The sequence below is a fragment of the Pinus tabuliformis genome, chromosome 7 (assembly GCF_031772625.1).
Source record: "Pinus tabuliformis cultivar Carrire ecotype Pingquan chromosome 7, CPIR1, whole genome shotgun sequence".
NCBI classification, from domain to species: Eukaryota; Viridiplantae; Streptophyta; class Pinopsida; order Pinales; family Pinaceae; genus Pinus; species Pinus tabuliformis.
The window spans coordinates 368,516,812-368,543,703 of NC_142293.1; the positions used below are offsets into that span (position 1 = coordinate 368,516,812).

Consider the following 26,892-nt stretch of genomic DNA (forward strand, 5'->3'; position numbering starts at 1 on the left):
GAAGCTCAATTTTATGAATTCTCACACTTTACATCAAAAAAATATCAACCCTGTTGCACCTGGTCTTCAAAGCCAAACATGTGGAAAATTACAATTTTTTCTCTTCATTGGAGGACATTAAACACATTCTCCAAAATCAAAGTTTTTGTTTGGACAATTTGTATTCTAGTTGGGCCAATGTAGAGGGATTTCTTGTGAGTGACTCAGCCTCTGGTGACCTCATGAATCCTTTGGGATTTAGTGGTCAGGCACTGGCTATAATATCCTCTTCAGACCATGACTAGACATGGTGAGCTATAATGTTTTTTTGCAGTCAATTTTGGTTGGTCTCCAATGAGACTAGTAAGTTATGGCTTCTTGGCTCGGTTCCTCATTATGTTTTGGAATAGGTGTAATTTGTTAATGAACTTCTTTTGTTTGGCATGCTAGTTTGTAAGGTGGAGAGTCTCTCCTATTTGATTCTTTTTATTCGACTATAGATTAGTTGGTATTAGTATAACACTGTGTTTTTATGGATGGTTATGTGTTATATGTATGAATATTTGTTCTTGGTGTCACTCTATTCTTGGTGTCTCTCTGCTTATATGGATGGCTCTTTTTTATGCATTGTTGACACAACAATGGATGAGATAGTATTATATATGGATCAGTGTGTTATGGGTGACTCCGTGATTTTATGGATGGATCTCTATTCCTTTTGTTGTCTATCGGTTCTGAATTTAGAAGGTCGGGACATGCTCGGTGATTGGTATATGCATATAACGACAACTTCCTAATTGTTTTATCCATTATGAGACCACTGTTCTTGTTGCCCTCTAGGTTTTGTACCTGGAATGTAATGTTATATCCTCCTAGAGATGTGTTTTGCTTGATTCAATGACATTGGTTCTTGTTTTGGATTATCGTTTTTTTATCCAATTAGTTTCTGGAGAGTTTTGGATGGTGATGTTATATTCTTGTGGAGGTGTGCTTTGCTCTTGTTTGATTACGTTGGCTTTAGTATGGAATTTTTCTTTTTTAAAAGAGGTTAGAGGTCTCTTATCTCTATGGGTTAAATCTTTTCAATCAATGTCGAGTTGTATTTGTAGGCGTAGTTTCATATTGTCCTATCACTACAACAAAACCAACGATTTGCGCCAGATTTTAGTGCATTTTTTTTGTAATTGTGATGAGCAACCTGGCGCTAAATCTGGCTCTATTGTACAATTTTTAAAGCATCCTTTTTTGCACCTGATTTTGCATCCTTTTTCACGCTAGATTTTGCATCATTTTTTACACCAAACTATGCATCATTTTTTGCGTCAAATTTTGAACCAAGATTTGCATCTTATTTTATGACAGGTTTTGCTTCTAGTTTTGTGTCATTTTTTGCATCTATTTTTCATTCTCTTTTGCTTCCTATTTGGTGTCATTCTTTGCTTCCATTTTTGCACCATCATTTGCATCAAGTTTACACTATATTTTGAATCCAATTTAACGTCTTTTTATGCATCTATTTTGTGTCAGTTTTTGCATCTAGTCTTACGCCAGGTTTTGTATCTAGTCTTACACTAGTTTTTGCTTCTATTTTTGCACCAGCTTTGGTGCCTATCTTTGCACCATGTGTTGAATTTGATTTAGCACCAAATTTTGCATCCATTTTTGTTCCCATTTTTGCATCTTTTTTTGGACCATTTTTTACATCCACATTTACGTTTGATTTGTCTCCATTTTTCCCATCTCATTTTGCACCATATTTTGCGTCATTTGTTTCATCCAATTTTGCATCATTTTTAACACCATCTCTTGCATCTAATGTTACATCATTTTGAGCATCCAAATTTGCATTTATATTTGCATCTTATGTTGAGTCATGTGTTGTGTCCACCTTTGCATCTTATTTTGTGTCTAATGGTACATTCAATTTAGAGCCATTTTTTACGTCTACTTTTGTATTTGTTTTTGCACCAAGTTTTGCATCCAATTTTAAGCTATTTTATGCCCCTTTTTGCACCATTTTTTTGTGTCTACTTGTGTCGAATGTTGCACCATTATTTACACCGACTTTTTCATCCAATTTTGCATTTTTTTGGTGTCTAGTTTTACATCATTTTCACCATCCAAATTTGCATCTTTTTTTGCCTCATTTTGTGTCTACATTTGCATATAATTTTGTGTCTAAGTTCGAGCCTAAATTTGCATGTGATTAGGAATCATTTTTTACATCCAATATGACATCCTTGGTTTCACCTTTTTCAGCCCCATTTTGCATCTTGTTTTATGTCTTTTCTTACATCTTTTTTTTTCCTTTTTTGCACCCAAGTTTGCATCCCAAATTTACACCATTATTTGCATCATCATTTGGCATATTAATTTGTAACGTTTTTTGCTTCTTTTTAACGCTCAACTTTGCATCTTATTTTACATCTAGTTGTTGTCTTTTTTTGCATCTAATTTGGTGCCCATTTATGTGTCCTTGTTTTTGCCCAATTTGATATCCTTTTGTATGCCATGTTTTGTTCCCTTCTTTGTGTCAACTATTGCACAATTTTTCACTTCTAATTTAAAACACTTTGTATGTCAATTGTTTGCATTTTGTATTAATTCCTAGTTTAACATCCAATTTTACTTTCAATTTTGCATCCATGGTTACATCCGCATTTGACTTCTTATATAGAGTATATTTTTCTTTACATATATGACCCCCTTTATAGATTCATAGTGAAATATATGATAGTTTCTAAATATCATTAAAGCAGATATCACAATTCAAAATCATTTGTAAAGAAATTTAAGAGAAATTGACAACATCCATCCAAAAAAATAACAATGTGTCATTAACAATTTTCAAAACATGTATAAAATAGCAACATAATACTAATAAAATCAGTATTATTTTTAATCAAAACAAGTAAAATTCAAATATGATTAACAAATCAAAATATTTCATGAATATCGTTATTTTACGATAAATTAACAACATACATAAATCAAACTCATCGTATGATTACAAAATCAAAATGTCTCATTGATATAGGGTAAATTCACAACACCCATCTAAACATAGCAATGTCATTCTACACAATAATTTCTTCATAAAAAACAATGCATGTGCATGCCTAGCTACCACCACCAAGATCATCCTCATGATCATCTTGACCATCCTCATTACTCTGATCCACATCATCACCAACACCGCAACTATCATCATCATCTCCTCCTTCACCACCATCATCCCCATCCTCATCCTCATCATCTCCTGATATATGTTGAACATAATTTGGATCATTGTCTTGGCAATCATTACCTATAGCATTCTGACAAAAAAAATCAATATTACATGTTAGTATTAATTACATAACACAACGCATGTTTTTGTTATACAATGTTAACCATAAAATGAGGTAAGATATAATATCTAATAGTAATAAAAAATAAAATGAAAATATGGTTTAAAAGTATATTGGAAATCCAACTAAGATTACATACCATAGAGTCCATCCAAACAACAAATTCAACCCATCTCTTTTGCTGCAGCACCTCCTTTTCCAAATGATTTGGAGGTCTTCCATATTTTAGTTCCTATCAATAAGTAAATAGGGAGAAATTAGATAACAATGATTTTCTTCTAGTACAAAATTTATTAAAAAAATATCACATGTTTAATATACTTACAAAGGTTGTTATCGGTGCTTTTAAACCTTTCTGGCCACTACGATGAGTGACTTTTGTCTTGGTTAACCTCGCCTTGGATGCCTTGTCCTTAAACATAAACCAATTCAATTTATTTTCACACAAATACATGTCTAAGATACTTATAAGTATTAATACATTCTAAATAATGTTTAATGAAAAATTCAATACCTGAATGCTCTCATTGTCGGCTTTTCTTTGTGCATCCAACTTCTCATATGATTTTACAAGTTCTTTCCATACTTTAAAAGGTATGTCAATAGGTCTTTGTTTCAGTCTTTTATCTTGAGGCATTTTTTAAATTTTTCTTGTTTGGTTAAAAAAAACCGAACAAGTAATTCACATCAATGGCATGGGGACTCTATGGATATGTGTAAAAAAATGGCTATAAAGAAAACATCCAAAAAACATATGAGCTCTCCCTTTGATGGTCACTTGGGGCATATGGCTGGAAAGGAACAACTCCATTTTCGAAAATCAAGGAAAATCCTTTCTCAAAGTCCTTCCTAATATTTGCTCCAAATGTCTTAAAATGAAAAAAAAAATTCAAACGTCATCCTTAAACATCTCCCTTAATTATAACGTTGGACCATAAATTCTTCACTTTTATTGTTATCGGCTCTGGAATGAAATATGTGTGCACTAATGAAAAAACATTGAGTTTCATTTTTCATAATCACAAACAATGAAAAAAGAATCACACGTAACTAGCATCATTTTGGAAATTTTATATTTATTAAAAATCTTTAACATGTTTTCCTCCCATATCTCATAAAAAGGTGTGAAATTTTTTATATACTCTCCAATAAGCACTACAACAAAACCAGCGATTTGGAGGTTTTACACTAAGTTTTTCAACATCGAGCTTACTAGGGCTTGCACCACCGGGGTTATTAGTAAGAATCTCATAAGGTTTGCATAGCCATGATTATTAGAATCAAAATAGTAGGATTTGCACTAAAAAACAGTTCATAGAGCTTTCCTGCTGGGGAGAAAATCACAAGTTCAACTTCTGCAGTGCAGAGCACCGAGAGCTCGTAAGCTTTCTTCAGCAATCCACCTATGTTTCGAAAATGTAGCCTGCCTGCTGACAATGTTCTCAATCCTCTTCCTTTGCATCTTTCCCCTCCCTATTCTTGTATGTCCTCTTTCGTTTTTCCCTCCAAACAAACCCTCTCAAATTGAGAAAGCAGAACAACTCACTCGATGAGAATCCGAATCCAATTATCGCTTCTAACAATAACCCAATACGATACCAGAAGTGATTACACAAAACCTGATTGACTCTTCATTTGTTTGGAAAAGAGCCAAGCATATACTTCTGACGAGGGTTTCTGTCTCAAGTCTGGTTCGCAGGACGTCGCTTAGTCAATTGCGAGAAAATTTTTCCACCTGCCTGTCACATATGGTTTGTCACACTATATATTAAAATAAGGTTGATCATACTAACAATAAGGTTGTATAGTTTAAAAGGAGGGCTCTCCTGACTGCATTTGGTTGGTTTATAGAAAAGATTGCTGGAATGTGTAATGTGAATGCTCTGCTAACTGTTTTTTAAGCATTTGGAAGTATTAAAACCCCCTAGGATAATTAATGTAAGACCTGTTAATTAATGTGTAAAGATGGCTATTGTCCTTGGGCTACCTTAGCTGTTCGTGTTTAGTGATCTGTGGTATTATGACTCCTCAAGTCACTATTAAACCATGAGAACCATGCCCAGGTAGACTAGTGTGACATTGTGGATGAGAACCAAAACTAGACTCCTATAACCTCCTTTTTCATCCTTTAAATTGCAGAATTAACTGACTGTTCTAGTAATCATTCTTGAGCACCTGAAGATGTGCAACCTAAATAATAAGAATAATACCCTGTAACATATGAATAGTCAATCCTGTGCATGTAGGATATGCACATGAGGTCCAATAAAATCACTAACCAGAATACCAGGTGTTATTAAAGCCTCTATAGGTTGATATATATGAATGTTACAGTGTGCAGGAGTATGATTCAATTCCATACGAAAATACAAAACATCTGATAGGATTTCCTTATACCTCATAGGCAAACAACCATTGTCCCTTCTATAGATGAGCAGAATAAGTGCTTGGTTCTCTACACTAAATAAAGACAAAGTATAGTACTTATTGCTGACAAAATAGGATTTAAATCGCGGTTCAATTGCTTGACATTCAGCTGGTCACAGAATTGTAGAGTGCATAATCATAAGTGATGTTGCGAGCCAGTAGAAGTGCTCTCTTACAAAAGCCTGATCTAGCATATCTCTTACCTTTATTTAGTTGGGATCAAAAAGGTAGTTTTGGGCTAGCATACTGATTTTCACATGAGTTAGTTGAGGCCAACAAGAATACCTAAACCTGGTTAGGTACAGCTAGGTGATTTCTGTTGTAAAACTGTTTGTAATTTGTGACACTGAGAGAGGTATGCTCCCGTAACTGTGCTCCCTTATCATATCATTAGCCCTGCTTGGGTGTAACAGTCATGTAGGAATGTCTACGGCTGGGAGGTGAATCCATCCTTTGGCAACTTGTTTGACAGCCCTTGTCTTTTAAATGATAGGTATTGCAGTCCGGAGCCCATTTTGCATGCTGCTATGTAATTTATATTATGGTTAGAGATGAACTATATCAATGTGCTTAATCATTTGAGATGTTATAACTGGAATGTAATATTTGATTTACGCTTCTTATATTCTTTCACGGTTACTAGTCTAGAATTGCATTACTGTTCACGCAATTATTAAGTTGGAACTTGGCACCAAAGCTGCTTATGAGAGCTAAGATTTAGGTCTGTGTGCCAATTGGGCTGCCAGACCTAGTTAAGTGAATTTGGTTCTGTTATGAAAGCGAAGTTTTCATGAGCCCATTGTGATCTGGTTTCGAGAGTGCATTAGAGTTTGTCTATGTGAGAATCATTAGAAAGTTGTATGTGTATGAGTGTGAGAGCTCAATACGTTATAGAAGAAAGCGACAACTAGTGACTAAGACTTTAGTTGGTGTACGTCAGTCCAGACTGTTGGGTCGTAACCCTTCATAGTCACATGATCCAGAATGTTGGATCAACACGTTATATGTTGTCAGTCATTGTACCCAATGTGCTCAACCAATGAAGTCTATAAAACAAACACCTCAAAATGGCTGACCATAGCATCTGTCTGATTATGACATTCACCCTATATTTTGATCAACCAATTAGGATGCCTTCTATATCGAGCACAGTGTTGAAAAAATTGGCATCGGCAAAAAATCGGCAGAGGGTACAGAAAATATCTTCTCGGAAACATCGGCAAAAAAAATTGGCAAAAATTGGCAAACTGCGGCTCGGATGGTACCGATGAAAAACCAATGATACCAATTTCATATCCCATGACGTTATTCAAGTTTCGATTGGACTCATGTAACAAATATGGGTGTTCCTGACAATCAGAGAACCTAGGGCTGCATGGCCTTGGCAAGCTCAAGATTAGCATGACATCTCCCCCTAAACACAGGGATAAGCGAAGGATGACCTTCTAATTGTTGGTTGGAAAAATGATCCAGTAGCAGTAGATGCACCGAATAAAATTGTGTCTATAAATGTTAAAAGCCATATACTGCAGCAACTACTTGTAACAAATTAATTTCATCAAATAAGGAAGATATTAGGCCATAGAGCAGCATCATTGAAATTGTAACACCACCCAACAGCCCAACATGGTCTCAATGGGTGACGCAGATATATAATCTCCTTAAACTATGGATTCTAACTACATCATAGAGAAAGTTATTAGTTTGGTGCAAAAATCGGTAGGGGTCATCAACTCGGAAAGCTCAGGAGAAAATTAGCAAAAACTGGGAAATCATAAACTCGGAAAACCCAGGATAAATCAAAGAGTTTTGCAACTCAGTGAAAAGTTAAAACATTGTACTGTATGCCAATAGACCAACATGATCTGAATGCTGGATATATATACAATTTACCTCAAAGAACTAAGGAATATAATGACAGAGAAGCCAGATCACCAAATAACTTCTGTTTCCCAAATTTCCACTCAAATCAAGAACTTATACAGCATGAAAATAACCTAGTTTAAACTTTGACCTTTGTATTGAGGTCTTGAGATTCTATGAACTATTTTATTAGCTTCAGTAACTCGTTGAGCTTCTCAGATGTAAGTACCTGTTGGAGAGAGCTGTTCTTAGTTATAGTGTAGTGGACTATCAGATTTCCAAAACTACTAATAAAATAGAGCTGGTACAGACAAATGGAAAGCCAAAATATAAGGATGTACCTGATATTGACTCCTCCATTGAAATCATAGCGTACGACATTGTCACGAACCCACATGTCAGCAGCTTCAAAAGACGAACTGAGAGTTTCCAGCAAGTCATTAGTAATGCCGACCATGACTTGAATATCAGAGCCGATCAGAGCCTCCAAGACCTTGGGATCTGCATCAAAGAGCTTCACTTTCATAATGTGATTGGCCTGTAGCAGCTTCACAAAAATAGAGGGAGCCAGTCTTTGTGATGACAGAATTACCCAGTTCACACCAATGTCACCCAACACACCAAAGCTGGATGCCCAGATTATCCATGTGAATGATACCAGTGTTCTTGCATTGTAATAAAACATCTTCATATGCTCTGTATGCCACAATGTCAATGTGCAAACTGCATTTCATGCTGTCTGTGAGGAAGACAGGGTATATGCTATAGCGTAAGATGTTTGGAGAGACCCACATTGCTGTGAATATCAGGTATGATATCCCCATCTGAATGAAACTGACCCACAAGCTTCCATTGGGACTTGGGCATGGTTCACTGTGACCCACAGTAAGCATAGTTTTATTACGTTCTATGATTGAAGGTGAAACTTTACAAACTTCCATGGGATCTGGAAATAGTTTTAAAAATGACACACTAACCATAGATTTATTATTTTTTAATTGTATGATTTAAGTTGATACTTTACACGAGGAACTACATCTGTTCATCAATTTGTCAAGAAGCATGGCCTACAATTCAATTGCTCTAAGCCTATCACTTCTTCCACCTGTCAAATAAATTGTTTCCTGTTTGTTTAGTTGACTATGGTTCTAATAAATATACTATTGTTTGATGTAAAAAGACAAAACAAAACAAAAAATATGGAAAGTTGTGACCCCATTTTCTAACTACAAATTGAAATCGGATTACCATAGTGACCACCTCTGCTTATTGGAATCAAAAAGGGGGTGGGTTAACCCAATAAGATACCAGAAGTGATTACACAAAACCTCATTGACTCTTCATTTGTTTGGAAAAGAGCCAAGCATATACTTCTGACGAGGGTTTCCGTCTCAAGTCTGGCTCGCAGGACGTCGCTTAGTCAATTGCGAGAAAATTTTTCCACCTGCCTGTCACATACGGTTTGTCACACTATATATTAAAATAAGGTTGATCATACTAACAATAAGGTTGTATAGTTTAAAAGGAGGGCTCTCCTGACTGCATTTGGTTGGTTTATAGAAAAGATTGCTGGAATGTGTAATGTGAATGCTCTGCTAATTGTTTTTTAAGCATTTGGAAGTATTAAAACCCCCTAGGATAATTAATGTAAGACCTGTTAATTAATGTGTAAAGATGGCTATTGTCCTTGGGCTACCTTAGCTGTTCGTGTTTAGTGATCTGTGGTATTATGACTCCTCAAGTCATTATTAAACCATGAGAACCATGCCCAGGCAGACTAGTGTGACATTGTGGATGAGAACCAAAACTAGACTCCTATAACCTCCTTTTTCATCCTTTAAATTGCAGAATTAACTGACTGTTCTAGTAATCATTCTTGAGCACCTGAAGATGTGCACCCTAAATAATAAGAATAATACCCTGTAACATATGAATAGTCCATCCTGTGCATGTAGGATATGCACATGAGGTCCAATAAAATCACTAACCAAAATACCAGGTGTTATTAAAGCCTCTACAGGTTGATATATATGAATGTTACAGTGTGCAGGAGTATGATTCAATTCCATACGAAAATACAAAACATCTGATAGGATTTCCTTATACCTCACAGGCAAACAACCATTGTCCCTTCTATAGATGAGCAGAATAAGTGCTTGGTTCTCTACACTAAATAAAGACAAAGTATAGTACTTATTGCTGACAAAATAGGATTTAAATCGCGGTTCAATTGCTTGACATTCAGCTGGTCACAGAATTGTAGAGTGCATAATCATAAGTGATGTTGCAAGCCTCATTGCTCAATGTCTAAGGGTCTTGCGAGCCATAATCACAGCCATGTATGGCATATCTTGTGATTATGGCATTCTATGAGGTCAATTCTTGTGAAGACATTTCAGTTTATAATAAATTTTGAACCTCAACAGAGTTTTGGCAAGACCTGGCTGAGCTAGGACATCAACAACACAGCTGATATGAATGACATAATCTAGCCTCAAGAGGGAGCCTCTTTTGTTTCATCACTCTAACAATCTATGAAGTGGTGGAAAGCATAACAACTTCCCCTTGAATATGACACCTAAAATGAGTACAAATCCTAAATGATGCAGCCCTTGGTGCATGTCTCTCAAAGTATCGATATTTCAAATGTTGAAAGCTCTTGTGCCCATTTGATATGCATTTGATTGCAGTTCCCCTGAAGAAAGAATCTTATAAAGGTGAGGCCATGGCCAATATGTTAGCCATATCCATTGGAGTTGCCATTGCTTGACAACTTTAGTGTGATCAGTCCCACCATGATTCACATGGGCTTCTACTCAACACTGGTTGTTGCTATTGTAAGAGTCTTCAAGCTCGTTGAACCCATAGTATTGATAAGTGTATTCTTTGGGTCTTTGGTTTTCAAATTCTGCCTATGTTTTCCTCTCAGTATCATTATTTCAAATGCTGAAAGCTCTAATTCCCATTGCTGTGTATTTGATTGTGGTTTCCCTGAAGAAAGAAGCTTATAAAGGTGAGCCCGAGGCCAATATGTTGGCCATATCCATTGGAGTTACTATTTCAGCTTATGGGGAGGCCAAGATGAATGCATGGGAGGTGATTCTCTAGTTAAGTGCAGTTGCATGTGAGACTACCCAATTGGTTCTCATACAAATTCCACGAACATCAAAAGGGATTAAGTTGAATCCCGTCACATCTTTGTTGCTCCTTGTTGCCTTGTTTTTCTCAGCACCCCCTGGGCCTTAGTAGAATACCCATTTCTGATAATCAGGGCCTCTTCCTTTGATTTGGATTACATGACATTTCTGCTTGTGCCTTGGCTCTTAATCTTGCAGTGTTTCTTCTGATAGGAAAGACTTCAGCCTTGACTATGAATGTTGCTGGTCTTGTCAAGGAATGGCTGCTCATAACATAATCTTTGTCTGTAATAAATGAAAAGGTTACAGTCATAAACTTGAGTGGGTGTGGACTGGCTTTTCTGGCTGTCTGTTACTATAATCATTTGAAACTTCAAGCTCTCAAGTCCAATGACAACCAACCAAAGTACCTCAGCAGTGCAGCTGATGCCAATGATGAAGGAGAAGGTTTGGTAATGACGAGTGGGAGATTCTCAATCAGAGATTCAGAACCAGTAGAGAAAAATCAAACTCAAGCTTCAGGATTAGGTATTTAGATCATTAATATTGTCTTGTGCTAGAGATTACTGTTCTTGGATTGGCTCCTCTATGCCCAGATCTATTTGCAGGGAACAGGCCAGTCATTCACAGTGAAGAAGATAATGACAAGATTAGTGTATAATGATGGACAGGATGGTGCCATGGTGCCAACCTAAATCTCAAGTAAGGAGACATTTGTTCATCAATTTGTCAAGAAGCATGGCCTACAATTCAATTGCTCTAAGCCTATCACTTCTTCCACCTGTCAAATAAATTGTTTCCTGTTTGTTTAGTTGACTATGGTTCTAATAAATATACTATTGTTTGATGTAAAAAGACAAAACAAAACAAAAAATATGGAAAGTTGTGACCCCATTTTCTAACTACAAATTGAAATCGGATTACCATAGTGACCACCTCTGCTTATTGGAATCAAAAAGGGGGTGGGTTATGCACAATCCTCCGTATCATTTGCTATTACCAGAGATAATTAAAGCCACCCTAAACTCAAGTCTTAACTATGCTGATAGGGTGTTTGGGGAGGGGGATCCCTTACCAACCCACTATAATCTGCACAAAAGCATCCTAAGAACATATGCAAAATCAACCCTTCAATGAAATGATCCAAGAATATAGGTACTCAAACATTGATTTTATCAAAGAAAAATACAAGACAGAAAGAAAAGATCATAACAAGGATTAGAAGAGTCTAAGAACAGTGCTCACTGTCTACAGAGCCAAGACGAATGCAGAAGAGTTCTTCCTTCAGTTCCCCATCTGAGAAATCAGTTGCATGCCAGACCCAAGTTTTATCACTACCTGCGTGCTCCTGAAGTGACATTGGGGAATGAACTGCAAGGCAAAAAAAAAAAAACAATATAATCCAGATAATAAGGATCAACACAAATTCTCGGCACAGAAAGCCTCTTAAAACTTGGACGTAAGATAAGCTATTACAATCTCAGGGGGGAATTACACAAAAAAAAAACAAACAAACAAATTTACATACTTAAATGGTTTGCACATATTTTCAATGTCTTGGATTGCCTCATGACCAGCCGAACCTTTGTAGTATCCTTGTGCTTAAGAAACTTTACTGTTCCTACACCACGCTCCTTCCATTGATTCCCATCCTTGTCAAACCTGTATAGATTCGCCTTCCTGCAGGGTCAAACATATAAAAAAGAATGGGAATATTAATAAACAATGAAACTGCATTAGGATCATTTTAAGAGCCCATGGCATCCATTAGAAGTAACGTCTGCAATATCCCACCATATCAAATGCATTCAAAGATAAATTACCAACGACCTATTAAAAACACAAGAGATATTCCTTAACATTACCGAAAAGGATCCCACAAAAAAGCTCAATAATAACATCAAACATGTAAGAATACAAATCATCAACTATTTAATAACAAAAGAATGCTCATCCCATACATCCCCATAAAGTACAGAAATGATCAACAGCCTGTTCAAAACATCATAGAAAGTCAACGAAAACAGTTGATAGAAGACCAAAACAGACATACGCCTGAATCATACCACCTCACAACATAAAAAGACAAATCACCCTAATGCCAATAACCAAAAGACAGATTATCAAATAGGCCCAATTCAGTATTCAATGGCTAATCCAAAAACCAAAAAATACGAAACCCCGTATGCTTAACAATAACAAATGACCATCACACCCCCCACTAAACCAGAATAACAGAGAAACCATCATAGATTCTTCAAAGACATTGAAAAAAGGATGGCCTATAGTTCAACAAAATATAAAAAGACTCGTCAAAATACAAAACCCCCAATGATAACAAATAAACCATCAAATGCATCCCCGAAAAAATCTTCATCGGCAGCCTATCAACATAGGAAAACAATTATTACAGACCATAATGAGATCAAAAAATGCTGATCAAAATATCAATGGAACATCAAAACAACAAGAAACTCACAAAATACACAGAAAAGCAAAACCCTAATTACCCGATAAAACAAACCATAGCCCGCTAAATGCATCTACCATAGAGTTTCTTCAGCACCCCATTGAAATGACAAATCCGATCATCATCAACAGGCGAACAAAACATCGAGAACCCGATAAAAACAGATCTTACTAAAAAGGAGAAAAATTAGAAGTAAATAACTGCCCAAATGCATCTTCCTTATAGTCAAGGTCCCATTTATGTGCACAGGAAAAGGGCCACCGAAGAGGCCATGAAAACAACTTTCAACTGAGAAAACAAAATCATGAAATAGCCATGGATTAAGAAATTTACATGTCAAGAAGGACATCCTCCTCTTCTTCGCCCGTGGTGACAGTAACCTCCTCAAGCTTAACAATGGGTGCAACCTGAGATCCAGTGTCCTCTTCCTTTCCGGCATCATCCTCGTTCTCTCTCGAATCGTCATCTACTTCCTGTGTAAGAACAGGATCCTCCTGAGTTCCAGCCATCCCAATACCATATAGTGCACAGAGGGAGGGCTCGAATGAAATCGATGGATCCAAAATATGCCAGAAACTCGCCCAATATCAGACACGAATGCGAAACCCTGAGGATTTTGGACAAAGGATTTAACTGTGCAAAAATGCTTCGAAGGCAAAGGGCAAAGAGGTCGACGGAGAGAAAACACTCTATATACGGGTTTTTGAGGTCGATGGAGAGAAAACATTCTATATAAGGGTTTTGAAGAGGGAAGGCCGGTAGCTGTTAAAGATTGAGAGTAAAAGTAGCATCGTTAAAGATAATATAATAAATTATTACAGGGATGGTTGGGGGGTTTCAAAGGGAGAGAAGGCCATGGAATAACCCCTAAATCATCTCCAACATGAGAGGCCTACTTCATTCATGTTGTCATGTTGGGACCAGAGGTTGTTGTGCGTTTTTTGTTTTCGCAATTTTGAACTCTTTCCTCAGTGATATATTATTGTGTTTATTGTAATAATAATGGGATGGGGTTGAGGGGTTTGTAAATGAGATAAATATGGAAAAGTAATTAGAAATATTGGTTTTAAATTATTATAATAAGTATTGTTGTGGTTGATCCATGATAAGTTGTAGGGTAGTTGGTTTGTATGGGGTTTAGTTGTTACGAGGTCTTAAGTTCAAATGTCATGGGGAGGGGTTGAGAATGGAAGTCATTTTGGGGGCATCAAAACTATTCTAAGGGGCATCTTCCACTGAGCTTTACACAATCCTCGATGTTGAGGATGAAAATAATATGAATATGCCAAGCTCACTCTACAGCCTAGTATGGTTACAGCCATGTTTGTCCATCATTCCAAGGGGCATCTTCCACTGAGCTTTACACAATCCTCAATGTTGAGGATGAAAATAATATGAATATGCCAAGCTCACTCTACAGCCTAGTATGGTTACAGCGATGTTTGTCCATCATCAAAGTTGAAATTTTGCTAGTGTCGGCCAAAATAAATTAAAAAAAAAAAAAAAAAAAAAAAAAAATACAAAACATTTAAATAATGTTTGCTCATAAAAAATAATTGCCAATGAAGAAATTGGATCCCTCTCCGCTCATATTATATCTATATTTAAGATGGGTCTATGCTAGTGGATAACACAAAAATCACAAAGTGAAGAAGAATTTAAATCAAGTCAAAGCAAAACTTTGGGACTAGCGCAATTCATCTAACTTCTATTGAAATGCGGTATTTATACGTGTAATGTGATATATATATATATATATATATATATATATATATATATATATATATATATATATATATATATAGTGTAATTGCTATTATGTTGTTAAATGGTTGTTTAATTAATGTTGGTTATTCGATGGCAAGATGGTTTTGTAACTCTTAATGATGTAATTGTTCATCTTCTTGGTTGTAGTGTGCCATGTTGTTGACATACAAATATTGTAATGGAGCCAAAAGAAAATGACAGTAAAGCATAGTTGGAAGTTATAAGTTTATCCTCCTGGAAAAGCAAAATTGTTGCGTTAAAGAACCACTTCTAGGAAATCAATTTCCATCACATCCATAGGGAGCTAAATACAACTGTAGATTCTCTCTAAAAAGGAATTATTTGTCTGGAGACAGGTTACATATATTATGATGAATTAGTTGGCAACCCAGTTCAAAGTTCTCATTCGATGCCCATATACTAATATGGATCAGCTTTAAGTCAAATTTTCAATTAGTTATCAACTAGCTTACTATAAATTTCAAGTGAGTCTACATTCAGCTTTCAATTAGCCTCAAATACAATGTCTTTCTTTTTCTCTTGACAGGGGCCTCTTCATGGTTGTATAATACACTTTCGAGAATTTTTTGTTACAGGCTAATGTCATTTCTAGTCACTGTCTTCATTTTTCTCATAGTAGGGCCCTCTTCGTGGTTGTATAATACACTTTCTACAATTTTTGGTTGCATGCTATTGTCATTTCTAGTCAGTCTTATAATTTGCAGAAGAAAAAAAAAGTGTAAAACCCTGGTTTTACAACAACTTCTTTTTCTCTTCTTCTGGGTCGTGATGCCTTGTCTTCTGGCAACCCATTGTAATGACAGAAGTTACAATCTTTTTGTCAATGTTTGTGCTTTTTTTCTTCCTCGTGAATAACAAAAGGGTCCTTTTTTTCTATAGTAATAAGAAGAAGAAGAATAAGAAGAAAGATATTGTAATGGTTATGTCATGGTTGGCATTCCTAAATATAAGCAGATATAGGATAAGCATGCATGCATATTAGAACTTGGTGCGGATGGATGGAATTCAATGTGCCAAATGATGTAGATGTTTCACAAGCATGGGGTGTGACATTTCAACCCTAGTTATCAATAGTGATGAGAGGCCACCAAGGACAATACCCCTTGGACCCTATGATAAGTGTTGCACATTTTGGTGTTAGGAGTGGAAGGGTAAGCTTGGTTCGAGGAGGTTGGTTATGGGATGTTTTTTGGTGCACATGAGGTTGTGCATCAACTACCATGGCTACACTTGAATTAGTGGGTCTTTACAAAAATAAAGTGGGAGAGTTAAGTTTTGTGAACAAAAGTAGCCTATGGGTGATATTTGCATTGATCACTTGTGTTAGGAACCTTTTTAGGCAAGTTAACTAATACTTGGAAGGTGTGAACCATGTAATTGAAATAATTCAATAGTGTCCTCCTTCCTTCAAATGAAGCAACAAAGCCAAGAACGTGACTATCAAATAAATATTAGCCCCCTATTGAGCCCTTGTTGCACATTTACAAATTGCTCAGACATTGATGTCATGGTGTTTCACACTAAGTATATCTAAGATTACATGTGATAGTATATGCCTCATTTTAGTACTAACAACTTCATTAGTTTTGTTCTTATATATTACATACTTTTTTTATTTGTGGTTGTTATGTATGTGATGTTTATAATAATTACAAAACTAACTATGTGAAAGCATCCCTAACATAAATTTTCATTTGGCACTAATAATATTTTCCTTACAACCCCCTTCCTTCATTGGCGGTGGGAAGGAAGCTGATCCTTCCTTCCCCCCACACCCCCCTTCCTTCCTTTGGAAAGAGAGGTAAGAGCAAGAGTTGGAAAGATGCCAGAAAGAATGCCTACCTTTGGTAGTTGTGTTTTCATATCGAGAGAAAGAAAGTCAGTTACCTGTCGTCCTCCCTTCGGTAGATGAATGCCTACCTTTGGTAGTTACCTTTGGTAGGAGAGAAAGAAAGTCGGTTACCTACGCTTCGCTTCGGTTGCCGTATCGAGAGAAAGAAAGTCGGTTACCTATGCTTTGCTTCGGTTCGGTAGGAGAGAAAGTCGGTATGAGTACTTTGGGTGTTGTTGGTTGTTCTTTTTTTTCGAACAATTGTTACTTGTTTGAAGAAAGAAGTCTATCTTACTCTGAAAGAGGTAAGGGGCGGCACCGCAGGAGAACGGAACGCTCTCCAGAGGAGCCATCAAAGGTACGAGTTCAAGAAAAAAGATAAGCGGTAAGCGATCATAGGGCGAGGATAGGGGAAGGCACGCTTGAGGGCCGTCCGGGCGAGGGTGGGGTACGGGTAGGGAGAGGGGGGAAAGGATAGGGGAATAAGAGAAAGGAGAAAAGAAAAAAGAATAAGAGAGAGGAAATAAGGGAAAGGAGAAAGCAATCGACATTAAATTCAACAACTAAAAAGAGGCTCTTTGAGCCATGGCTAGCTCTCAGAGAATTTCATTCTCTTCGAGCTCTATACATATTATACTCGTCTAGACATATGATACTCGCATCTCTACGTTTCACTTCTTTACTCTCTTCTCTACCGAGATAAAGATCTAGATCTAGTATAACTTAGCCATTCCAATAGCCAATAGTCTTTAGTCCTATTTAGTACCCTTCTAATAGTCCCCTTGGCATAGTAGGTAGATATTGATTCCTTGCCCATGCATGAAGTTCCATAGCAAGAGATTAGACCCACTTCACCATTGACCTTAGCATATGGAAGGATATGGTTTCCATTAGCGGTGTCTCGCTTTTATGGATCTTTTTATCCATTTGCGTAGGCTTATCTCATAAAAGCTCACCTTTCTCTCCCATGAGGATTTTCCCCATAGAAGATTGCCTTTCTCTCCCGCACAACTTTTATGTTTTTCTCAATGGATATTTATCTCCAATCCATCCAACTTATCTAGAATTAAATCGAGAAGCTTTACCATGAAAGAATTATCCTTTCCCATTCACCAATGTGATTTGGCAAGAATCTCATCTCTTGGTGTCTCGCTTTTCCAAGTGATTAATTTATTAATAATGTATTTACTTTTTATATTACACATCATACCTAACTTGTTATGAAACCAGCTCCAGAAAAGATAAAAAAGATAAATCCACGCCTTAGAATTCAGCCTCTTCGAGGGTGCAACCTCCTTTACATTACATAAATGAACAATTCTTGGATGATACAAATGACAAAACCTCCTTTCTATATATAGGAGTCTAAGGAGTCACAATATAATCCAGCCGACCTAACAATAATAATATAAAGCCACAAAAATAACAATAGAGGGATTCTATGGGGCACATAAATAACAATATGGGGGTAATAGGGGCACAACAATATAAATAAGGGGTATAACTACAATAGTAATGGGGTAATCACTAGTATTATAGGGACCCAACATGCCCCTCTCCTTCAAAAAAGTGTTGTCCTCAACGCTTGAGTAGTTCTGGATACTTCTGCATAAAATTCTCATCCTCCCATGTGGAATCTTCAGCGGATAAGTTCTTCCACTTGATAAGATACTCTGAAATTGATCGATTTCGTAGCTGTCGAGTTCTTGTTTCTGTGACTGCTTCCGGTTCCAATATAATTTTTCCTTCCTCGTCAAGTTCTGGCAATATTGTTTGAATTGGGAGCTTGTCACCTATAACCTTCTTTAAACATGAAACATGGAAAACTGGGTGCAATCGAGAAGCTGCAGGAAGCTCCAATTTGTATGCCATAGTACCAATCTTTTGCAACACCTTGTACGGACCATAATACTTTGGTGATAATTTATTATCCTTCTTAGCTTGCTTTAGGGACATTTGCTTATATGGTTGTAGCCGTAGGAATACCCAATCACCTACATCAAAACTTCTTTCACTGCGATGTTGATCTGCCTGTTGTTTCATTCTATTTTGTGCCAACACGAGGTTATCCTTTAAGAGTTGGAGGACTTGTTGTTGATGTTCGATGTGATGTTCCACTGCCTGAACCTTAGAATTTTCTCTTAAATATGATGTGATGGATGGTGGTTGATACCCATAAAGTGCCATAAATGGGGTCATTTTTGTTGCTGTATGGAAGGAAGTGTTATACCACCATTCAGCCAGAGGCAACCATTTGACCCATTGTGTCTGTTTATCAGATACAAAGCAACGAAGATATCCTTCCAAACATTTGTTTACTATCTCAGTTTGCCCATCAGATTGAGGATGATAAGATGAGCTATGAGCTAACTGAGTACCAAGACAAGAAAATAATTCTGTCCAAAAATTTCCAGTGAAAATGGGATCTCTGTCACTTACAATAATCTTTGGGTTTCCATGTAGCTTTTGAACTGTTTCCATAAATGCAGTAGAAACTGTACTGGCTTTAAATGGATGTGATAATGCACAAAAGTGTGCATACTTGGTAAGTCTGTCAACTACCACCATGATGACACTCTTTCCCTCAGACTTGGGTAAACCTGTGATAAAATCCATTGAAACCTCCTCCCAACGTTGGCTTGGAATGGATAAAGGTTGTAATAGACCCGGTGTCTTAATTGTTTCAACTTTATTTTTTGGCAAACCAAACATTCCGCCACAAACTTTTGAATATCTGATTTAAGGCCATCCCAAAAAAATTCCTTCTTAACCCTGTGGTAAGTTTTTAAAAATCCTGAGTGCCCTCCTAAGGGAGAAGTGTGCAATTCCATAAGAATCTTTTGTTTTAGCTGGGAATTCTTACAGAGGTATAAGCGATCTTTGTACCATAACGAATCATTTTTCCAGCTAAATGTATCAGAAGTACTGGAATCTTGTTGTAGCTTTCGAATAAGTGCCCACACTTCTTCGTCATTCTTCCATTCCTCCCTTGCTTCGTTTATCCAATCTGGTTGGATAATAGAAATGGCACACAACAATGCTTCCACATCCTCATCCTTTCTTGAGAGTGCATCTGCCACCACATTTTGCTTCCCTTTTTTGTAGATGATTTCAAAGTCATAACCCAACATCTTTGTGACCCACTTTTGTTGCTCTTCAGAGGATAATCTTTGTTCTAAAAAGTATTTAAGGCTATCATGATCCGTTTTTACCTTGAAGTGTCTTCCCATTAGGTAGGGTCGCCATTTCTTAAGTGCATGGAGTATTGCCAACATTTCCTTCTCATAAATAGCTTTGCTTAAAAACTTTCCCTTGATTGGACGACTTTCAAAAGCAATGGGTCTTTCATCTTGCATTAGAACAGCACCAATTCCATTTCCTGAAGCATCACATTCCACAATAAAGGTTTTTGTGAAGTCCGGTGTAGCTAAGACCGGTGCTTGGCACATTGCCTCTTTAAGATGTTCAAAGGCCTTTGTTGCTTCCGGAGTCCATGAAAATGAATCTTTCTTCAATAATGTTGTTAGAGGTGCTGCTATTCTCCCATAATTCTTAACAAACTTGCGATAATACCCTGTCAACCCAAGAAATCCTCGCAGATGCTTTATGGATGTGGGGATTTTCCATTCCTTAATGGCTTTAATTTTGCTAGGGTCTACCTTAACTCCTTCATGAGATACAATATGACCCAAATATTCCACCTCCTGGACTCCAAAGAAACATTTGGATCTTTTTGCATATAATTGTTTCTCCTCCAATAGTTGTAGCACCCTGTCAACATGTTCAACATGATCCTTCCAAGACTTGCTGTAGATTAGTATATCATCAAAAAATACTAACACAAATTTTCTAAGGAATGGTTTGAAAATTGAATTCATCAAACCTTGAAATGTTGAAGGTGCATTGGTAAGGCCAAAAGGCATGACCAAAAATTCATAATGACCCTCATGAGTTCTAAATGTTGTTTTCGGAATGTCTTCAATCTTCATTCTGATTTGATGATATCCCGAACGAAGATCCAACTTGGTGAAGTAAATTGATCCATGCAATTCATCCAGTAATTCATCAATGACAGGAATGGGGAACTTATCTTTAATAGTGAGCTTGTTGAGCTCCCTATAATCTGGACACATGCGCCATGATCCATCCTTCTTGTGCACCAATACTACTGGAGCTGAGAAAGAACTTTGACTCGGTTGAATTATACCAGCCTCTAGCATTTCTGCAACCATACGTTCAATTTCACTTTTTTGGACATAGGGATATCTGTACGGCCTGATGTTTGGAGGAACACTTCCTGGAATCAGATGAATAGCATGATCATGATCACGCATAGGTGGGAGACCTTTGGGAGTCTCAAATACCTTGGAATGATTGTCCAGGACTTTTTGGAGATCTGGAGAAATAGATGATTCCAATGTGGAAACATCTAGCGAACATAATTGTGCAATTACACCTCTTTGCTCCTTTTTTAGAAGCTTTGTCATGCCATTAGAGCTGATTATCTTTCCTGGTTTCCCTGCAATACCCCTTAATTCAACTTCCTTTCCTTCCACAGAAAATTTCATGAAAAGTTCTTGAAAATTAAAAGCTATTGTACCCAAGGATTGTAGCCATTGGACTCCTAGTACAACATCAGCACCTCCCATTGGAATGGAAAGCATTGGGCTAGTCAATACATATTCTCCCATGGATAGCTTGATATTATGGCACTTTCCAGAACAATTTATTGTTCCTCCATTTGCAATCATCACTTGACACTCTGGTGCTGGATATAGGAAGCAATTCAATTCTTTTGCTACCCTACAATGAATAAAATTGTGGGTGCTTCCTGAATCAATCAACACTATTACCTTTTTCTTCTTGATTTGTCCTTCTATCTTGATGGTTTGAGGAGTGGTAATTCCCGCCAATGCATTACAAGATATGGTCGGATTTATTTGTTCTTCATCTAGGCTTTGTTCCTGGAATATATCCTCTTCTTTTGACCTTTCTTGCTCCTTTTCTTCTTCCTCTTCACAATCTATGTAGAATAATTTCTTCTCAGCACACTTATGACCTTTTGTGTATTTGCTATCACAATTGTAACAAAGCCCTTTTGCTCTTTTTTCTTCCAATTGTTGTGGTGTCAACCTTGTAGGTTGTGGAAGACTATGGGCAACAACACTTCCGTCTTTATAGTTGTGAGTGGTATGCTTCCTAGTTGCCATAATTTTGCTTTCCATTTTTCTTGCTAACCTGAATGCCTTCTCTAATGAATCAGGTTCCCAAAGGCGAACATCATGTTGGATATTATCCTTTAAAGACCCTATGAACACATCAATCCTATGCTCCTCTGGAATATCTTTTACCCTTATGTTCAATTTTTGGAACTCCTCAATGTGCTCCATTATTGAACCCTTTTGTTTGAGACTTATCAATTGGCTAAAAAAAGTGTTGCTTTTTGTATCCTCATAATGTGCTATCAATTCTTCCGTAAAAATTGCCCAAGTGATAAATTGTTTACGAGAACAAAGCCATTGATACCATACAAACTGATTTGGTTCCAAATATAAAGTTGCCATACGTACCTTTTGTGTGTTTTGCACATTATTGAGATCGAAGAATTGCTCCATCTGTAATATCCATGTGGCGGGATCCTTGCCATCAAACTTCCTCATATCGATTTTTGGAACATGGTGAGTCTTCGATCCAACATTAGAGTCTATGGAATCATGATTAACATTTCTTTTGTTCTCATCATGAGTTTCCTTTACTACCTTTTCACCATTAGTGACCCTTTCTTGTAGCAACTTCTTCAATTCATCCATCTTATCATCCATGCCATCAATTTTAGCGTCCATTCCATTCACCTTAGCTTCCATGCCATCCATCTTAGCTTCCATGCCCTTTATCTTAGATTCCACGCCATTTACCTTAGATTCCACGCCACTTATCTTAGATTCTGTTAGCTTTTGTGAGCGTGACATTTGTTGCACTTGTTCTTGTAATTTTGATATATCATGTAGCATTTCTTCCTCTTCTTCATGAGTCATGCTAGAGCTTTCAGGTTCCTTACTAGGTGTTTGCATTTTCTTTCCTCGGGGCATCAGTTACCGATAATAATGCTTTACTATGCCCTTTGAATTTCGTTAAACCAAGCTTACACAAAAATTTAAAAAAAACTACACACCTTTTTTCACTTTATAGAAGCCTGATATTGAATCTGATGTATCTCTGTAATTTCGGATCATCCAATTCTGAAATTGCTACCTGTAGTAGCCTTCTGCGTCCTCTTTCCAATGCCACAAGTCTGAGCCAAATTGGATTCTCCAAGGAAGAGTTATGTGAAATCTCCCACAGTGACTTGCTTTTAGACTGGTTCAGTAGAGCGAACTTGTACGACGTGCCACGAGTCACTGTTTCAACCTTTGAATCTGAAACACACATACAAGAAACTACAGTCCGTCCTCTTTCTGTACCTTTTACGAAATTTCAATCCGATCCTCAGAGAGAGTTATGACGATTTTCCCCAGGTCACCTGTTTTGAATGTAATTCAGGAGTCTGCAAAAAGGCCAACTTCCTCAGATCATATCTCCGAAAATATCGTGCGAAAAGCTCTGAAATTCGGACCCAAGGTTCAGCGCCAATTCTTCTCAAATGGGTTTTTTTTGCGACTTCTGAAACGTCACAGAAAAAAGTTATAGCGAAAATGCCACGATGACCTGTTTGGAGCAGCGAAACCCTAGAATCCAAAGCTCTGATACCAAATGTTATGAAACCAGCTCCAGAAAAAATAGAAAAGATAAATCCACGCCTTAGAATTCAGCCTCTTCGAGGGGGCAACCTCCTTTACATTACATAAATGAACAATTCTTGGATGATACAAATGACAAAACCTCCTTTCTATATATAGGAGTCTAAGGAGTCACAATATAATCCAGCCGACCTAACAATAATAATATAAAGCCACAAAAATAACAATAGAGGGATTCTATGGGGCACATAAATAACAATATGGGGGTAATAGGGGCACAACAATATAAATAAGGGGTATAACTACAATAGTAATGGGGTAATCACTAGTATTATAGGGACCCAACATAACTTTTCTCAGCTTAGGTTTGCAAAGTTTGACACACAAGGGAGGGGTGTTACATTTTGGATCCCTCTCTTTCCTTAAGATCCCTCCAACTGCAGCTAGAGTTCTTAGATGACTGTAAGGAGGAAGCTCCTATTGGAAAGGGACAGACAGTTTGAAGGTGTCTATCTTGTTGGTAATTCCTATATCGAAAAGTTGTATTTTCATAGTCCATGGGTTGGGAATACACAATTCCCATCCACTTGAGCTCAATTTTATCTCGCAAAACTTCATTGGGATCTACCTAAACACATATGCAAACATAGGTGAAAATGCCTTTCAAAAGTCTTTCCCTGTCTACTTTGACGAATCTTCCAATAAAATTGCCCACTTTTTCTAAGAGATCTAGATGGGTAAAGTGAATGGGAAAACTGGGAATCTTACCCATACTAGAGTAGTCATCGGCAACATAGTGAGAGGATTGAAGTTGGGAAACCATGGCTTCACTAGAAGACCAACTCATCCCCAAAACCATGGACCTTGGTCAAGGATTTTTTTCTTATCCTCAAGACATTTGAAGATCACCACAAAAAAACATGGGTCTACATCCACCCAAACCGGCGTTCATCCAATCCTATCATAATCGAACAGAAAAACGCTACTTTTTCAATAGAAAATGGGGAATAAAAGTATCACCCAAGGATAATGACCATCGCATCAAGCGCTCAATCATAAGGGAGGAGCAATAATTTGACAATCACACGTCCTTGATTTCTGTTGATTTAACTCTGAACACTCATGTAATATTCTCTTGCTTGGCGAATTAAACACCACTGCATGGAATGGACGAGGATTGAGCCGAACCCTGGATGAATCCCACTTCATTCTCATCTAAACACAAAACTATATATATGTCAAAGCTATTACAATAGATTCTGACTGTCAACACCTCGAGGTTATGTTTATATGTGGCTACCTTTTATGGTTACTATTGAATGTGTGATTGGCAATAGTAATGGCAACTTAGGGCTGCCAAATTTCCTTCGATTCCCTCACTACATCCTAACGCAAATAGTTGTTCAATGCCTTGGTTGTCTTTCAAAATTGGTAGGCAGCGTCTTCTTTGATATTTCTCGATGGTTTTAATTCCACTACAATCACAACTTTCATTTACATAAACTTCGTGTTTTCGCACGAGCGACGATTGTTCCAAGGTGAAATGTCACTTGGATGGTTTCAATGTTGTTGACCCATCATAACTAACTAACGGATATGCCCATTACAATTTTATACCACCCCATTATCAATATCAATTATGCATGGGAACCAATTAAAGAAACTTTTCACATTAATTTTATATGAGCATGAGAACATGTGTTAACAAGCAGCCCATAAAGCCTCATTTTGAATGCCATAGTCACTTAGAAGGAATTCCTCTTGTAGTAGCATCCTCCCTACTAAACTTTGCTAGTGCTAACATTAGAACCACCATTACAACAAGATATCTTTCTAGTGTTGACAACACCATTATAGTAAGATACCTCAAGAGAGACAGAAAATTTAAAAAGTATGATAGTAATACGTATCCAGAAGATGGTATTGAAACTAGTAATTGTTCACGAATCCATAAGATTGTAAGGTCATTCTCATTATCATAATCATTGTCATCATCATCACCATCATCCTTGTCATTGTTATTGCCATCATTACATTATCATCATAATCACCATTCATGCCATCATCATCATCATTATGGACATTGTTTGCAATTGTTCATAATTGTAGATGTTGTAAGAAATATCATCAACCCAAAAAATGTGATCAGTGCTAGAAAAGGGTTGTTTATGACACATTGATATACGTAAGAGAAATAACAACTCTATTTTTGACAGATGATCGATGATGATCATCATCACCACCATTATCATCGTCATTGTCATTTTTATCATCCCCATCATCATCATTAATGTAATTTCTATCGACATTGTTGTAATCATGCATCATCATCATTCATGCCATTATTGTTTTTGATGATGACCTAGATGAAAATGATGATCATGACACCAAAGATAATGCTTATGATTATGACAATGACAACATCTAAAATTGGGAAGATTCGCCAATGTCATTAGCATCGTCATCATCATAATCATTGCCATCATCATCATTGTCATTGTAACCACTATCGTCTTTATCATCATAATCACAATTCATGTCATCGCCATCATCTTCATTTTCATCATTGTCAATATTATTGACATTGTCATCAATTGTTCATAATTGTCAATGCCATAAGGAATATCATCAATGCAGAAAATATGATGAGTGTTGGAAAAGGGATGCAAAAGCGAACATAGAAATGGGGGCAACAATAGAAATAAAATTGGATGAAAAGTGGATACAACATAAGTAGATGCACAACAACAAGAAAAACCTGACACAAAAGTGGATGCAAAAGTAGATGCAGTTGTCAATGCAAACTTGGATGCAAACATGAAGGCAAAATTGGAAGCAAACATGGGTCCAATGGTAGGTGTAAAACTTGGCACAAATTGTGGTGAAACAAATGTGGATGCAACAACGGAAACAAAAGTATATGCAAAAATGCATGAAACAAAAGTGGATGCAATAGGGGATGCAAACGTGGAAGCAAATGTGGTTGCAATGGTAGGCGCAAGATATGGTGCAACAAAAGTGGATGTAACAATAGACAAAAAAATATGCAAAATAAGATGCAAAAATGGATGTAAAAGTGGAAGCAAACATTGATGCAACAGGAAAAACAAAATTGGATGCAAAAAATGGATATAATGTAAGTAGATGCAAAAGTAGATACAAAACGAGATGCAAAACCCAATGCATAAACTTGACATAAAAGTGGATGCAAAAATAGATGCAATATTTGATGCAAAAGAGGATGTGAACATGGATGCAAAATTGGAAGCAAACGTGGATACAACAGTGAGCGCAAAACATGGTGCAAATT

At 36.9% G+C, this 26,892-nt stretch overlaps 3 protein-coding genes across 3 annotated transcripts; all 3 read right to left on the reverse strand.

Moving 5' to 3' along the window:
* Positions 1–2,983: 2,983 nt before the first annotated feature.
* Positions 2,984–4,163, reverse strand: LOC149247500 (uncharacterized). The gene is made up of 3 exons (XM_089458246.1): positions 3,655–4,163; positions 3,469–3,561; positions 2,984–3,296 (listed from the first exon to the last, which is right to left on the reverse strand). The coding sequence occupies exons 1-3, from the start codon at positions 3,781–3,783 to the stop codon at positions 3,099–3,101; spliced, it is 420 nt and encodes a 139-aa protein (XP_089314372.1). The 5' UTR covers positions 3,784–4,163; the 3' UTR covers positions 2,984–3,098.
* Positions 4,164–8,177: 4,014 nt separating this feature from the next.
* LOC149247501 (uncharacterized) lies at positions 8,178–13,906 on the reverse strand. The gene is made up of 2 exons (XM_089458245.1): positions 13,560–13,906; positions 8,178–8,492 (listed from the first exon to the last, which is right to left on the reverse strand). The coding sequence occupies exons 1-2, from the start codon at positions 13,733–13,735 to the stop codon at positions 8,228–8,230; spliced, it is 441 nt and encodes a 146-aa protein (XP_089314371.1). The 5' UTR covers positions 13,736–13,906; the 3' UTR covers positions 8,178–8,227.
* Positions 11,356–13,299, reverse strand: LOC149247502 (ran-binding protein 1 homolog c-like). Its single transcript, XM_089457543.1, has 6 exons — positions 13,267–13,299; positions 13,078–13,140; positions 12,718–12,748; positions 12,580–12,586; positions 12,285–12,436; positions 11,356–12,127 (listed from the first exon to the last, which is right to left on the reverse strand). The coding sequence occupies exons 1-6, from the start codon at positions 13,297–13,299 to the stop codon at positions 11,985–11,987; spliced, it is 429 nt and encodes a 142-aa protein (XP_089313669.1). The 3' UTR covers positions 11,356–11,984.
* Positions 13,907–26,892: the final 12,986 nt, after the last annotated feature.

Coding starts and splice junctions, on each gene's coding strand:
- LOC149247500 (XM_089458246.1), bottom strand. CDS start 3,783: ATGTATTTGTGTGAAAATAAATTGAATTGGTTTATGTTTAAGGACAAG. Junction 3,562..3,654: donor AAGCACCGATAACAACCTTT/GTAAGTATATTA, acceptor ACTTATTGATAG/GAACTAAAATATGGAAGACC. Junction 3,297..3,468: donor TTGTTTGGATGGACTCTATG/GTATGTAATCTT, acceptor TTTTTTTGTCAG/AATGCTATAGGTAATGATTG.
- LOC149247502 (XM_089457543.1), bottom strand. CDS start 13,299: ATGCATTTAGCGGGCTATGGTTTGTTTTATCGG. Junction 13,141..13,266: donor GCTATGGTTTGTTTTATCGG/GTAATTAGGGTT, acceptor CTATGTTGATAG/GCTGCCGATGAAGATTTTTT. Junction 12,128..12,284: donor AATATGTGCAAACCATTTAA/GTATGTAAATTT, acceptor TTTGCCTTGCAG/TTCATTCCCCAATGTCACTT.
- LOC149247501 (XM_089458245.1), bottom strand. CDS start 13,735: ATGGCTGGAACTCAGGAGGATCCTGTTCTTACACAGGAAGTAGATGAC. Junction 8,493..13,559: donor GAGGATGTCCTTCTTGACAT/GTAAATTTCTTA, acceptor TGTGGGTCACAG/TGAACCATGCCCAAGTCCCA.